Below are 14,883 nucleotides of genomic sequence, written 5' to 3'. Positions count from 1 at the left end.
AAGTCTAAGCCTCAAAAACAGTTTGCTTATATTCTTTCCTCTAAATAGCAAAATGCAGAATGGCGGTTGTGATGGGACAATCTGCCTTCTATAATATAATGGGGAACAAGCATGTTTGTGAAAGTAGTTCTTCCTTTAATTACCGATAAATTCAGTGAAAACAGCTACACAATCAGTTATGTGAGTAAGCTAACTTACGATCATTATTCTAGTTTAAGAAACACACAGTACACCTGTAGTTATGCTAAACAACTTCATCCTTTCAGTTATCAAAAGAGATCAGAGCTTAATAAGCACAGCATTTAAGAAACACCACTCAATTTATACATTCCTATTGTTGAATATATGTATTTTTCTAGAGGACAGAATTAAAAAATCTAAGTTATTATTTCCCTAATAGGTCCTGGATACATACTACTTCCATGAGACTTAGAACACATCCAGTGGCAAGTCTTCTACTTACTCATTTTAGTTTTATTTCACGCAAAAAACATTGTTTTTGTTCCATCAAAGTATGCACCAGACTTGCTGAGAAACCCCGCAACCTTATTAATGTTGCCCTTTCTTCAAACTTCCCTACAGGGATGGTACGCTCCTCATTATTTGGTAAACACCTCTGGGCAAAGATTCTGCCTTATCTGTATTTGGAAGGATTTAACACACTTTTGGGTGCATTGTAAAACACTCAACCCTTTCCGCAGATTGTGAAAAAGGAAGTGCTTGCTCAGAAAACTGAGCAAGAATAGAGCCTTTCACAGCACTTTAAAATTTTTATCTTCTATAACAACTTTATTAATGGAACCATGCTGTAAGCATAGACAATAATTGAGTAGCCCCCTCTCCATTTGGCTTCAGAGGCACAATGGGATCATTCACAAAATGTAGCTACTGGAAAAGAATCTGTTCCCCAGAGGTATGTTTACAGATTAATGGCCTGATGCAGAAGTTAAAGGGATCTGGTACTTAGAAAAATATCAGATCTTAAGGGACCAATTCCGTGAGATGCGGAGTACACTGAGCTCCTAATTAAAATCAGAGTTGTAGGAGCTCTGCCTCTCAAAAAAGGTGTGCAGCACCTCAAAATTGGACTCTTATGGCCTGATCCATACCTAGAGCAATTTCCTATTAAAGTCAATGAAGTTTGCCTGGGTAAGGATGTCAAGCCAAGAAGTTTCATTTCCTTACTAATGTTAATTGAGAGAAGGTTCATGGTTCTCCTGTATCCCGCAATTCTTTTATACTAAATGTCTTATGCTTACCCGGTGTAGTAATAACCTATCAGTACATGTGCACACAATACTAGTATAAACTGAAATATGTACACAGATTCTAAACCACAGAAGGTTTGGCGTTTAGTACAATTAAGCTTCTACTGATTGTAGCTAGAATCTTTTGGACAAGCACAACACTATTTAGCTTTCATAACATATGTTACACTTCAAAGCACTGCACAAATACTGATTAATCTCCAAAGCTCCCGACTGAGGTAGGAAGGTACTGACTCCACTTTTAGAGAAGATAATGGAAAACAGAATTAAGGACTTTCCCTATGTCAGCAAACCAGTGGTAAAACGGATTAGAATTCAGGTGTTTTTGTTCTAAGAGGCCCTTATTTGCTGCATTATTAGACTCCAATGGTCTCTCTCATTCACATGGTCAGTAATTCCATTCCAGTCACAAACATGTTACTGCATGCTGGTATCTGTTCTCACATCAGACATTCAGATACCACAGTGATAGACAGAGTATAAGCACATGGATTAGACATACGCCTTACATTCCTCCCAATAATCTTGCCTAACTGCATGCTTTAAGACCTTCTCTCCCTCTCAGCTTCATGCTGCCTCTGCTCTTCGAACTGCCTCCCACTACGTGCACCAACCCATCCACACTCTTCATATGTTTTGTGAAATTTCCCAGTATCAAGCCCCCAATTGGAATGCATCTGCTCATATTCACGTTTGAGCTGCTCTAAGTATTATACTTATCTAAATTAGATTGTAAGCACAGTGATCTTGTCCCATTATTCATAAAACATTTTGCATACACTTACTTACATTTGCATACAAAATAATTCCATATAAATATCTAGGAACATAGGAATAGCCAGACTAGATAAGAGCAGTTGTCCACGTAGTCCAGTATACTCTCTCTCTGAAAGTGGCCAGGAGCTAGATAGGTCCAAGGAAGATACAAGAATGCCCAAAATGGACAATTATGGAATATCCAGTTCATATGGGAAGTTTCTTCCTAATTTCAGGCAGTTATTCATTAGCTGAAGCATGAGGATTTATATCCCGTCTAAAAAAAGTTTTTTTCCCCTATCTAATGTTACTGTCTAGTCCTTTTATGAAACATACTAAACTCTTGGACTGTGCCTTATGGCAATGAGTTCCCCAGGTTAGTTACACATACTGTAAGAAATTTCCTTATTTTTACATTTGTTGTCTTTTAGTTTCATTGGAATACTCCATGTTCTTCTAGTATGAGAAAGTGTAAACAGGAGTGCCTAATTTACAATCTATTTACCGTTCATTATCATATACCTCTATCACGTCCCCGCTTATTTGGCTCCTCTCCGAACAGTGCCATTCTCACCTCATTGTTCACCTTCCAGACATCATCTTCTATTATATCTTCTTTCAGATGGGGTGATCAGAAACAAACAGTGTTTCAGATGAGGGTGGACTATTAATTTACATCATGGCATTTTTTAAGAATTATTTTCTACTCCATTAATTATACATCTTAATATTTGTTTGTTGTTTTGACTACTACTGCACATTGAACCATGTTTTCATTGAGCTATCCACAATAATCCCAGGTCTTTTTCCTGAGTGGTTGCAATTACTTTAAAACCCAGTAATGTGAATGAGTGCTTTAAGTTACTCCCTTTAATGTGCATTACCTTGCATTTGTTAACACTGAATTACATCTGCCATTGTACTGACCCAAAACGGCTTCCTTTTTAGGTTCCTGTGAAATTCCTCATAATTGTCCCTAGTTTTGACTAACCTACATATATTTTTTTATCTTCTGCAAATTGTCTTCTTACTGTTCAACCCTTTCTCCAGAATCTCCTTGAAGCATCCCATTGTGGAAAACTGACCATTTCTTTCTTTTTGTCTTCTGTCTATTGGCCAGTTTCTAATCACACCTTGACTGTTTAGTTCTTTCAGAAAGCTTTTGTTTCAAGAGAGGCTACTCAAGTCCAATTTATGTCAACCGGTTCTCCTTTAGTCACTATTTTGTGGACAAGTTTCAATTCTAGTAGAATAAAGAAGTACAATTTTAATTTACAAGAGCGGTGTTCATTTTCCCTATCATATCATATTCCAAAAAGTGTTTTGTAACTATCTTTACTTATTTCAAAATAAAGCTTACTAGTTTTTGATTCTCAACTTCACCTCTAGTGCTTGCTTTTTTTTTTTTTTTTTTTTTTTTTTTAAGATCCAATTGCGACCGTCCAGTCCTTTGGAATAGTAGCTGTTATAAGACGACTGTATATGTTCGTTAACAACTCAGTCACTTCATCCTTCCTTCAGAACTCTTGGTTGTTTACTGACTGGTCTTGGTGACCCATTGCCCTTTATCAATTTGTTCCAGCACCACCTCTTTTGACAACTCATTCTGTGACTTTGCTTCATCTTTAATACCTGAAAAGAGTATGTCCAGAGTAGCTATCTCCCCAACATTGCATCAATCTTCACTTCAGGCAAAGGACTAGTTTTGCTTCTCTGCGAAGTCTTTATCTTCCTTAATTGCTCCCTTTACTCACTGGTAGTTCAGCAGATCCACAACTTCTCTTGCAAGATTCCTGCTTTTGATATACTTAAAAGATTATCTTGGATTTTTTGTGTGTGTGTCTTCGGTTACTACAGGAATAGAATATTATAGCTGCCTAGTTAAGTGCTCAAAAAACGTCCACACTGAGGTTGCACACAGCAACTAAGTCATAACACCTTTTTTTATTCATGGGAAAAATACACTTTTCCCACTCTCGTTGTACTCAAGAACTGAACCATTTTTGCTCTAAATTAAAAAAAAATCACCTTAGTGTATAGAGTTGATAGCACTGAAAATTTCAGCAAGTTATCAGCAACTGAAAACAAGGTTAGAATGGAAACCATTATGTAACTTTAGTGACAGCAGTTCCTGTTGATTCCTTTATAGCAGTCTTTCAAATTTCCACTTACATACAGCAAGGAACAGACCCAGAAGAGAAATAATGCCAACAATGCTCGCAGAATTCAAAACATTCATTTAAAAACAAAAAGGTTTTAGCCCTTTTGGTTGTGAAAAAAATTTAAATACTTAAAAGTAAACCAATGTTCCAGCTGTTGTCCAATTGCAGAGGAGCTCTACCAACTTTGTCTCTCTTCATTAGCAATGTCAGTGGAGGAGAAGGTGATATACACTTCGCTGAGAAAAAAATTGATTGGGGGAATGGGATTGGACGATGGCAGAGAACAAGAATTGGTGAATTTGTTGCAGAGGTAAAAACTGATGAACCAGGGTGAATGATGGGAAAATAGCAGGGGAATGAATACATGGAGTAGTGACTACATGGGCTTATGAAGGGGGTGTTTTCTGATAAGCAAGATGGAGTTGGGGGTGACTAACAAGTAAATGATGTGTTATAATGTGAATAAGAGTGGGTGCTTTATACATGTCAGTGTTTAAAGTAAAAATGAGCTAGTAGGTGTTTGCCGGGGCTGGTACATTTTACTGACAATTTCAAAAGGTTCTGCTATATTGTTAAATAGCTTCCATGTTTCACACTAGAGGTAGCTAAATGTCAAAATTTTATAATATGCATTTCAGCTTGTGGAATTTGTAAGGAATTCTGGTAACTTTCAAGACATTACTATACAGATGCACGATAATATTAAATACTAAATATTTAATATAAAATATGAAATTAAATATTTTATAACACATTATGTTATTTATTTAATATTAAACAATTCACAATGACCATGTTTCTGAAACACACTAACCTACTGCTATTGAGGGAGGCTGGATATTCCATGCCCTCCATTCTTACCCTAACGGGAGAGGACGATTCCTCTGTATTTCGTTTCTGTGGCTCAGTCTCCACGTCCTGACGCTTGTTCTTCATTCTCTCCCGAAGATCCCCAGTGGGCCTTTCTGGTGACCTGTATAAGGCAGAAAGACATATGATGTAGCCACTTCCTTTTAAGGAAAAGGACACTCAATTTCCTTTACTGATTTTTGTAACTAATTTTTATAGAAAAATCTGTTCACAAAATTTGATTTTAAGTAATTCAGTCATGACGCCTAAGATCCCCACCCAGCAAAAGTGAGGAAAACTAGTTAAATCTTAATGGGTTTGGTGTTACTGAACAGCTTTCGGAAATTAAAATCACGTAACAGCTTCCTAGCAGTCAAGAAAGACTGAACTTCAGGAATGGGTTATTTTCTCACTGGAAGCAAAATGACTTGGTACAATATTGTATTACTAGTCCAATTAAACTGACATATGCAGGGCTGAGTGCAGCTTATAACTCAGATGCAGCTTCACTTTCACAACTGTATTCAAAATTCCAGCCAGGCTGACTATGTCTCCCTTTTCCCAACTATTGTCTAGCTCTAGTTTTCACACTCATGACCCACTAAACCCTTCCAGTTATCTCTGGCTCTGTATAAATTCAAAGATGCACTAGATTTAAAGAAAAACCATACTTTTATTTAAACCAGTGCAACTCTGAACATAGACCAGGCCTTTGAGCAGAGATCATTCAAAGTTGCCACTCACACATTGCCTTGGCCTTTTTGCAAACAAAAGGAAGCCTACTTGAATTCAGGTTTCAACAACCTGCACCCTAAGGCCAAGACTACATGCAATTTTTGTGCTCGTATAACTATCCTGATTAGGTGTATGATTTTTTTAAAAACTGAAATAGTTACAACAGTACAACACCCCTAGTTCAGATGTAGTTATGGTATAGAGGTGCCTTATACCAATATAGCTTATTCCCCCTCTTAGGGAATACCTTGTATTGGAATAAGGCACCTTTATACCAAACATAACCGTACAATTAAATCAGTACAACTTTTGTGGTTAGACAAGTCCTTAAACAGAACGGCTGAAGTGAATGATATGCACGGCCTTTTAAGTTAAAAGCCATCTATTGTTCTCACTAAATAAACCTAGCTGAATACTGAGCTGTGTGAATCCGCAATGGCTGTTAATTCCTACTGCTGATGCTCATCTCAGATAATTCTGTAAGGTTATTAGCTTTATATCTTTACCAATTTTGTTATAGCTACGCTGAAAGATACTGATCAACTACTAGCTCCAGGAAGCCTGTCTAATATTTGAAATAATGAAACTTCCATTTGCTTCAGGACAGAAGTTTTCAACCCCTGGGGGCCCACAGACTATGTCTAAGGGATCTGCAAAAGGTGACTATGAAAATAAAGTTTCAGATCCCAGAAAAGGGAAATTTTTCTTATCAATAAAAAGTATGTGACTACCCCCACCTACAGGTCAAAACCCAGAAGTGTTATTGTTACCACAGAAGCCCAAAGGTTAGCATCCTTTCTCAAGCTGCATCAAATGCCATGCCAAGCACGTGCAACATATACAGTTGAATTCTGTTCAGCCAGTTTTCAGTCTAAGACTTCTGTGGCAGAGAACCACAGACCACAGGTTGAATTTCCAAATGGATCTGCACCACCACATGAAAATTTTTAGGGATCCACAAATGAAAAAAAGGTGGAAAACCACTTCTCGGAGCATTTGTTTTTTTCCTAGAGGGATTGGGAATAAGTATTTCCTGTACATGCAGATATTTAAGAACAAAAATAAAATGTTTCTACTTTTAAAAATTGCTTATTTGAAGCCTTGTTATTTATGTTTCAATTTTCTCTTCTGCAATATTTTCCATCATTAAAATGTTAAATATGGCCATAAGGTACTATCTTAAAAAGATCCAATAAAAAGGCCAGTGACTCCTATTTATCCTCCTCCTGCTTTTAAATATATTTAACGTGCAGCAAAATTGTATACACAAGTCAGGGGAAAGGTTCAACAGTAACAGGGGTTTTTCCATCTGCTCTCTTTCCCAGCAGTACTAATCAACAAAATACCCTGCACATAAATATAATTAAAAGTCACCTTCCTAGTATGTGTACTTGCACCATATTTTAAATTTACAGTTTTAAGTAAATTATAGCTCATTTTTTAATCCTCTAAAACAAGTTCCTTTCAGCTGTATCAAATTTTTTTCAAAGACGCTCTATGCTACTCGTTCCCTCCACAAATAGCTTTCAGCATTACAAAAAGTGGGGTTTTTTTTAATGTTTTGTGTCAATTTTATTTAAAAATCAGTTCCATCAAAAATCCCAAACTTGCTACATGAGGGAGGACTTGTGGAATTGACCAAATTTCATTTACATGGCAGAGAGATTACATATATAATCTAAGGATGACATACTTTGCCACAAGAACACTGGTTGAAGCATTGTTCTCATAATACCCTCTGTGGGCAAATCAGAGAAGCAACAGAACCTTCCAACAGCAAGAATCTGATGCTACTAGAATGCGTAGGGCTTTCTCCTTAAGTTTCAGGATAAGTGAGGAAACCCACCAACCCCACCACTCTCAATACACATTTCTAAGTTGGAAAAAGCTGGAAACCAAAACAGCTCAATTTATTCAGGCATTATTCAAAACTACTTTAAGATGAGGAAGGCCATCAGGAAATTAGAAGCAGAAAAAAGCATTGTGTGGTTGTCATCTTTTATTGCTTTGGGAGATAAACACTGAGGTGAAATGAAGGTAAACCCTTTTCCCCTGCAAATAACAAAACAACAAAGACAGTAAAAATAAGTAATTTGGTGAAACTAAGTTAATAGGTTTACTCCTTAGCAGGTGGTTGCTTAGGAGGCATTGGCTGGTTTGGGTACTTTGGTTTAGGGCACAGAAAAAACCCCCCCATGAACTGACTGAATTTTCTACAAATGTTTCATCTGGTACACTGGAAACTGTTTCTTTTAAATAATGTTTAAGTTCGATTTATATATAAACTACACCACAGACATGTACAATGTATATTTATATATAGCATATATTCTGTGTGCACATATTATGCTTGAGTGGTCGCGAGGCAGTAATTAAGGTTGCGTCAGAGTTTTCAGTTCATCTCTCTCTTATTAGTCGTGCCTCTCAATACATCATATACATATTTGTACCTGTTAACTTTACGCTGTATTTGGTTTCATCGGTGGTCTGTTCCAACAATTGTTTCAAGTGGTTTTGTACAGCTTGCATAGTTTGCGATGAGCGTGGGCTGTGCCTTCAAACAACTCTACGACAACACTATTGCAGAAGGCAACCAGATCTCCCTACACCTGCTGATGGCACTATGTGCCTGGATTCTGCTATAACAATCCAGGACACGGAGGAAAGACATCTCTCCAGGAAAAATAATGAAGTCCAGCCAGTCATCTTGTACCTCATGCCTCACGAAATGATCCCTCAAGAAGGTGTACCAGACATCAGGTAGTATATGAGGAGTGATGAACAACTGGCTACTGAGGTACCATTAGCAGGTAAATAGAGAACTAGGATTCACTTTGGGATGTGGAGTAACTCTGATGTCTCAAAGATAGGGCTCAGGCAGCTGTTTACCGTGATGCCATCCTTGTCCCCCAGTAACGAACATAGTAATTTATTGGTGTGTTATTAAATTTTCTCAAGAGGAATGCAGCATATGTGCCGATGCGTCTCTCTGATGATCTATTTTATGTTGTGATTGTCATTAACAGACCAAGGCCCATGGGGAGAGAACAGGGAATGTTAAAGTACAAATAAAGTTTTATGTTAATGTTTCTGAAGTTTGAAGAAGCTAATATGTGTCCTGTTTTCCTACCCTAGGGTTAGGGTTTGTGGAGGGTGTAATGGTCAGGATAGATACATTAAGTATCACTGTGGCTTCTTTCGGGCAGGCCTGGAATCGGAGGGGCAGGGACAGGTGGCAGTATTTTCTGCTACCAAAATTGCTTACAAGACAATCATGGGACTACGCTGAGAGGATCAACTGACCCAGTGCAACCATAACACCTGGGCTTCCCAGATACCGTAGAACTGACAATGTCTGAGCTGAAATAGTGCAGACGGAAGCATTTACAAGACTTACTGGGAGACAGTATAACTGTACAGGTTCTTTGAACATAGTGTTTGACAGATGTTCCCTGATACAAAATGGTACAGAAGATGCCAAAATTCTTTAGTGTAGAACAGACTCTTTTGTGCCTTGCTAAGACCTATAGATGAGTTAAAGCAAGCTTCCAAATGCTCTGGTTGCTCACTTATCCAAAGTTTCGAGTCAGTAAGCAGCAAGCTATGTAATTTGACTTTCATATAAAACTTATAGGAGAAAAGAGTTAATATAAACAAAGATGTAAACCAACATTATTCCTGAATACCAGTGATAACTTCATGCCTTTATATGAAGCAAAAAATTAAAAACAAAAAAACCTGTTAGCCATTAAAAGTAAACATCTTTAAAAAAAAAAAACGAGCAAGAAGGGCTATACACTCAATGCTCCAAATACTGTAGCAAGGGAAAGTGACATTCAGCACATAAAGGTAAGTTTAGAATCATTTACATGTGAAGCACCTCTCTTCCTTTGCTGTTTGGAGAATTCAGCACATAACATTACAATATGTTCCCTTGCATACTGAGAAAAAAGCTTAAAGATAACTTGTATTTTGTATCCCAGTTGCTACAGCTTTATAAGCAATGACAGTTAGGATGGTCTTAAGATTAAGGCATAGAAATGGGAAACAGAGCTAGGAATAGAACCATAACATCCATGCCAAACATTGTTTGACCTTCAACAAGTCACTTAACTTCTGTGCCTCAGTTTACCCATCTATACAGTGGAGGCTAGTTCCTACCTCAAAGGGACATTGTGAAGCATTATTAATGTTTGTGACATCTTTGTATGAAAGGTGCTGAAGTGAAAATTATTAAATCATTTTTTTCCCTTCAGAAAGAATGATACAGGCTTACTGAATACAGTTCTGGTTAGGCAGCATGGACTCATGCTACGACACAGTGCCCTTTTTGAAAGATAGCACTGTGTATAATATTATAAGTCATTATAAAGTGCATTCATTTTACTTAACAACAAAGGCACATTTTTTTAATCTCTCTGCTGGACATTTGTCTGCAGAGGTGGTCATGAAACCACACTTTCCTATCCTAGCACAGTGGTTCTCACCCAGAGGCATGTGTATTTCTGGGGCGAAGCAGAGGTCTTTCAGTGGGTACACCAGCTCATCTAGATATTTGCTTAGTCAGTACAAACTAAAATTTCATACGACTTGTTTATACTGCTCTAATACTTACATTTCAATTGGTTTATTTTATATATAATTATATGGTAAAAATAAGAAAGTAAGCAATTTTTCAGTAATAGTGTGCTGTGACACTTTCATATTTTTTGTCTGATTTTGTAAGCAAGTAGTTTTTGAATAAGGTGAAACTTGGGAGGTACACGAGACAAATCAGACTCCTGAATGGGACACAGTAGTCTGGAAAAGTTGAGAGCCACTGTCCTAGCATGTCTCCTCACAACTGGAGAAAAAGAACAGCCACCTCACTCTCCAACAAAAATACTGTTACTGGTGAAGGCAAAGGGATATGGGCTGTGATTTTGAAAGTATTGCCTTAACAGTTGCAAAACAGCATTTTAGTAGCAGAAAGAGAGGAAGACAGAAGTTGCAGTGACACACAACACAAAAATCCATTTATTAAAGTACTTGCATGTCCCATTTCAAGGTAGGTTAAAACACTGTTATGAAAAAGAAGTTAATCTGCATCCAGAGCACTTTATTAATTATTTTTTAAAGTTACACACACAAGAAAATCCAGGGAAAACCCACTGCATCTTGCCAAGTTACTTGTTTTCAGCAGCTTCACAATCCAATAAGGTTACTGATAAAACATACCATTAGGCACACCACAGCATTTCAAATTTTTACAGAAGACATATTTGAAAAAGCTATTTTCCTACAGCATGTGAACAATTCAAAGTGAGTTCTTGATTTACCTTCTATAACTGCTGCTATAGCCTTTACCTCGTGGTGAAGGGCCATGTACGAATCTACATGTGTTCCCATAGAGGCAGTTGCCAGTCTTCAGCCAGTTACGGCACTGTGTCTAAGAGACAGACATTACTAGGTGAATTTCACACTCATTTCTGGAAATACCATTGGTGTGAGTGTGGCAGAACAAACAAATGAGTCCACATTTACTCCCATTTATCTGAGATTTCCATCCACCAGTAATTTACTTTATTAAAAACCAACAATGAGCATTAAGTCTGCCAGATAAAAAATTTAGGTTTATAAAAATATTAGTAAATGTACATTGTTACCGCTCCTCACTAGAAGCTGGAACACCACAAGTAATTTGAAAATCTAAAGATTAATAATATCTTGAACATCTAAGTGTGAATGTGTTCTCTTTACCTTTACTAACATGACTAATGACTGAATATTCAGTACTAATGAACAACTCTACCCCACTAATGTCCTGGAAGAGAAGATGCTGGGGTGGGAAGGAAGAGAAAAACACTTTTACAACTCACCTCTGCAGTACTTCCAGTGCTGGGTCCAAGCCTTTCAAACACACTGGGTCTTCGGGATGTGCTATCGGATATGGTCTTGGTATTTTCCACTGTGACCTTCCTTCTAATTTTTGACATTTTGTACTACTTCAACCAAAAAAAAAAGCAAAACTGTAAAATCCTTTAGTTTGGAGCTACTGCCACTGAATTCACAAGAAAAATTTATTATGCTATAAATTACAGGAGAATTTCTGCAGAGGTGACGAATAATGGAACGGAAGAATCATAAATAAATGGAATGTACCTGATTAAAGGGATGCCTTTGATTAACAACAAAATTGGTTCAAACTAGTCAACTGAACACCAACAAGGAAAGTTTTAAATTTTATTCTATGACCTGCTTTGGATTCCCCAACATCCCTTTGGGAGAACATCAGATGCTGTTCTGCTCATTCAGGCAGCAAACACAAAACAGCTGCTTTCTTTGGTCATGTGTGTTTGGCCATTACCTCTGATTTCAAGTGTAAAGAGCACTTTGAATGGTATTTAATCACTCTTTCGAGAGATGGGGTTTGACTGGTAAAGAGGACTCAGTTTAGCAACTTAACGATTCTAAGGAATTCCCATTTCTCCCCTCACTGTTTATGACAATTTATTGGCAGCCATCCTCTCCTCTCCCCTGCCATACTTTAGCCATGCTCATTGTTCATGCTGGTTTGTTATTGTATGGCTGTTTGCAACTGCTGTGCTTGAAAGAAAGAATGCTGATGTACTTCTGATTACTAAAAGAACTGAATACATTTTGCAAACAGATACACCTTACGTTTGACAAATCTTCCTAGCCATAATCTGTCTTACCTCGGACCAAGGAGGGAAGCTATAAGGGGAGAGGAGGATATGAGACAGGAGAAAGAGGCTACAAAGGAAGGAGAACTGAGTCCAAAATGATTCTCCATTTGTTTAAGTGATATCAATTTATACAGAAAAATCAGCTTGGGAAAGCCAGTCTGTGTGAAAACAATCCACAAGCAGTTTTAAGAAAAATCCATTACATAAGAAAAAAATACTACTAATGTAACCTACATTTTACATTTCTGGCACCTTTGACAATGTCTCTTGATTTCTTCACTACACTGAGACTTCGTTATCTGACTCTCATGGTTATCTGAATGTTGGCTCTTTCTCTGAGTTTTGACTTCAGGGCAATGTTCTCTCTCTGTAGAAAACTAGACACTGAACTCCTTAAGCTCTTTAACCCTTCTATAAACTGCAGGAGACAGCTTAGAGCTCTGCAAGAGGCTTTCCCAGTCCCCTGACTATTTATCCAAATCTTTGCTTGGGACATAACATTCTTTCAGATAATCAATGTTCACATTACCACATTTTTATTGTATGCGCAAGGTTGCTACATGCTGTGAGAGAAGTTAATTGTAGGATGTACTAGGGATTAGAAACAATGGTTAACATTTATTAATGATCTGAAGGGTGAAGACAGACAGCAAAATAGTAAAACTTGCCAGTAACAAGAAGTTATTTAGGTTAGTAAAAACTGTGGAGAATATTGAGGAACTCCAGAAAGTTCTATTGAAGCTAGAAGACTGAGCAATATAACAGCAAATGAAATGTAAATAAATGCAATGTAATGCACACCAGGAGAAATTATTTCAATTTGTATATAGATGATGAGTTCAAATTAGCCCAGTCTTCTGAGAAAAATAATTAGGAGTCATTGTGGATAGCTCAATGTGCAGCAGTGGTTAAAAAGTCTAAAGATAAATTGTCGAAGTTAGAGAATGAAACATCAAGTCCAGACTAGCCCAGCTCCCTTCCAGTTCAAGGTTGTTCCCTACAGTTTAGACTGAACGAAACACCTGGATAATTTTTAAGGTACCATGCAATTAGATCCTTGGATGGGGGGGAGGAGGAAGAGAATACAGAATATATTAAAAAGGCATTGTATATATTAATAGTAAGACCACACATCAAATACTGCATTCACTTTCACAGGCTTCATTTTAAAAGAGACATCTGAAACAGAAAAGTTTACAAGAACAGTATGAAAGACGGCATGGGATGGGGGGGAGGGTCAACATATGAAAGGGGAGTAAAATGAGATTATTTAGCACAAAAAGGAGTCACAGGAACATAGTAGAAGCATATGATATATGGAATAGGAACACACTGATAAGGGGTTCCCATTCATCTTGCCTTGTAAGAAGAATGCCCCTTTATTTTCAAAAAAACAAAGGCAACAAACAGAACTGGTTATTTTTAATTTACTCTTCACTCAGCAACTAATAAACTTTTAGAATTCATGGCTACAGAAAAGTTAAGATGATTTTCAATTTTAAAAGGATAGATCTTTTATAGTATTGTGATAATAACAGCATACTTATGACTAAAGAGGTACTTTCATTTTAACTACCTGCTATTAGGCACCTATAACATTCACACAAAAATTACACTTTGGACCATAATTGCTTCATACTCTTTTGAGCCAAAAGAATTTTTAGTTAAACTCCATTCAGCCATTTGAGTTTTGTGAACATGGAAAAAGTGTTTTCACACTTCACCAAGTTTTTTTTTTAAATGGAGTTTTGTATGCATGTGTTCAGATACCATACGATCAATTCCATTTTTAAATTTTGGCACGTTTCCAGCTGTCAACGAGAATCATGTACTTTGCTAACCGAAAAAAAATTGGTGAGACAAACCATTCCAAGTGAAAACAGCATGCTATGAGCGCACAGCATGTTGCTTTCAAGGACCATCAAAGTGCACATAAGGGTCTCAATCCTGTAATTAGATCTGCATGGTCAGACCCTAGACCCTAGAATAAAGGCCCACTGACTTCCATGGGGATCCATGCATTTGGAGCCAGTTACAGGATCAGGGCCCAAGCATGGTTATGAAGACAGAGGCAAGCATATCTGAGAACCAAATATACTGTAACACACATTTATGAAATTAAGTAGAATGCATTTATTTGAATCACTAATTTTTTATTCTTCAACAACCAAGGAAATTAAATGCACAAAATACAGTCGATATTTTACATGCAAGTAGTGAGGGAAATTGGTTTTTGACTATGTTGTGGCAAGAATAAGGAACATTCCCCTTGCCTTCCTCCATATGCACTCTTGTATAGGCAGAGGGAAGGAGGGATTCCAAAATTTTAAGGGGGAAGTTTTATTTCTGACTCTCTCAGCCAACAATTTAACAGATAGCCAAGAGCAATTGAAATGTAGTGTCCCCATAAAATTCAGCAAATTACTT

The 14,883-nt window shown here is 37.2% G+C and overlaps 1 protein-coding gene across 5 annotated transcripts in view; it reads right to left on the bottom strand.

Moving 5' to 3' along the window:
• The window catches only part of ZC3H13 (zinc finger CCCH-type containing 13), a 55,486-nt gene that overhangs the window by 32,522 nt on the left and 8,081 nt on the right, over window positions 1-14,883 (bottom strand). For 2 of the 5 annotated variants that reach the window (XM_077811588.1, XM_077811606.1), the window contains exons 2-4: window positions 11,629-11,754; window positions 11,089-11,198; window positions 5,048-5,159 (exon numbers count right to left, since the gene is read on the bottom strand). The exons of 1 other annotated variant lie outside the window; for it this stretch is intronic. In XM_077811588.1, the coding sequence (XP_077667714.1) occupies window positions 5,048-5,159; window positions 11,089-11,198; window positions 11,629-11,745 (339 nt within the window). In that variant the 5' untranslated portion in view covers window positions 11,746-11,754. Of the gene's footprint in view, window positions 1-2,057; window positions 2,172-5,047; window positions 5,160-11,088; window positions 11,199-11,628; window positions 11,755-14,883 lie in introns of those variants that run through there. 2 more of the 5 variants (XM_077811598.1, XM_077811615.1) reach the window with 2 other exon arrangements.

This window comes from Eretmochelys imbricata, chromosome 1, assembly GCF_965152235.1.
Source record: "Eretmochelys imbricata isolate rEreImb1 chromosome 1, rEreImb1.hap1, whole genome shotgun sequence".
Classification (NCBI taxonomy): domain Eukaryota; kingdom Metazoa; phylum Chordata; order Testudines; family Cheloniidae; genus Eretmochelys; species Eretmochelys imbricata.
This window is presented reverse-complemented; position numbering and strand designations above follow the sequence as displayed.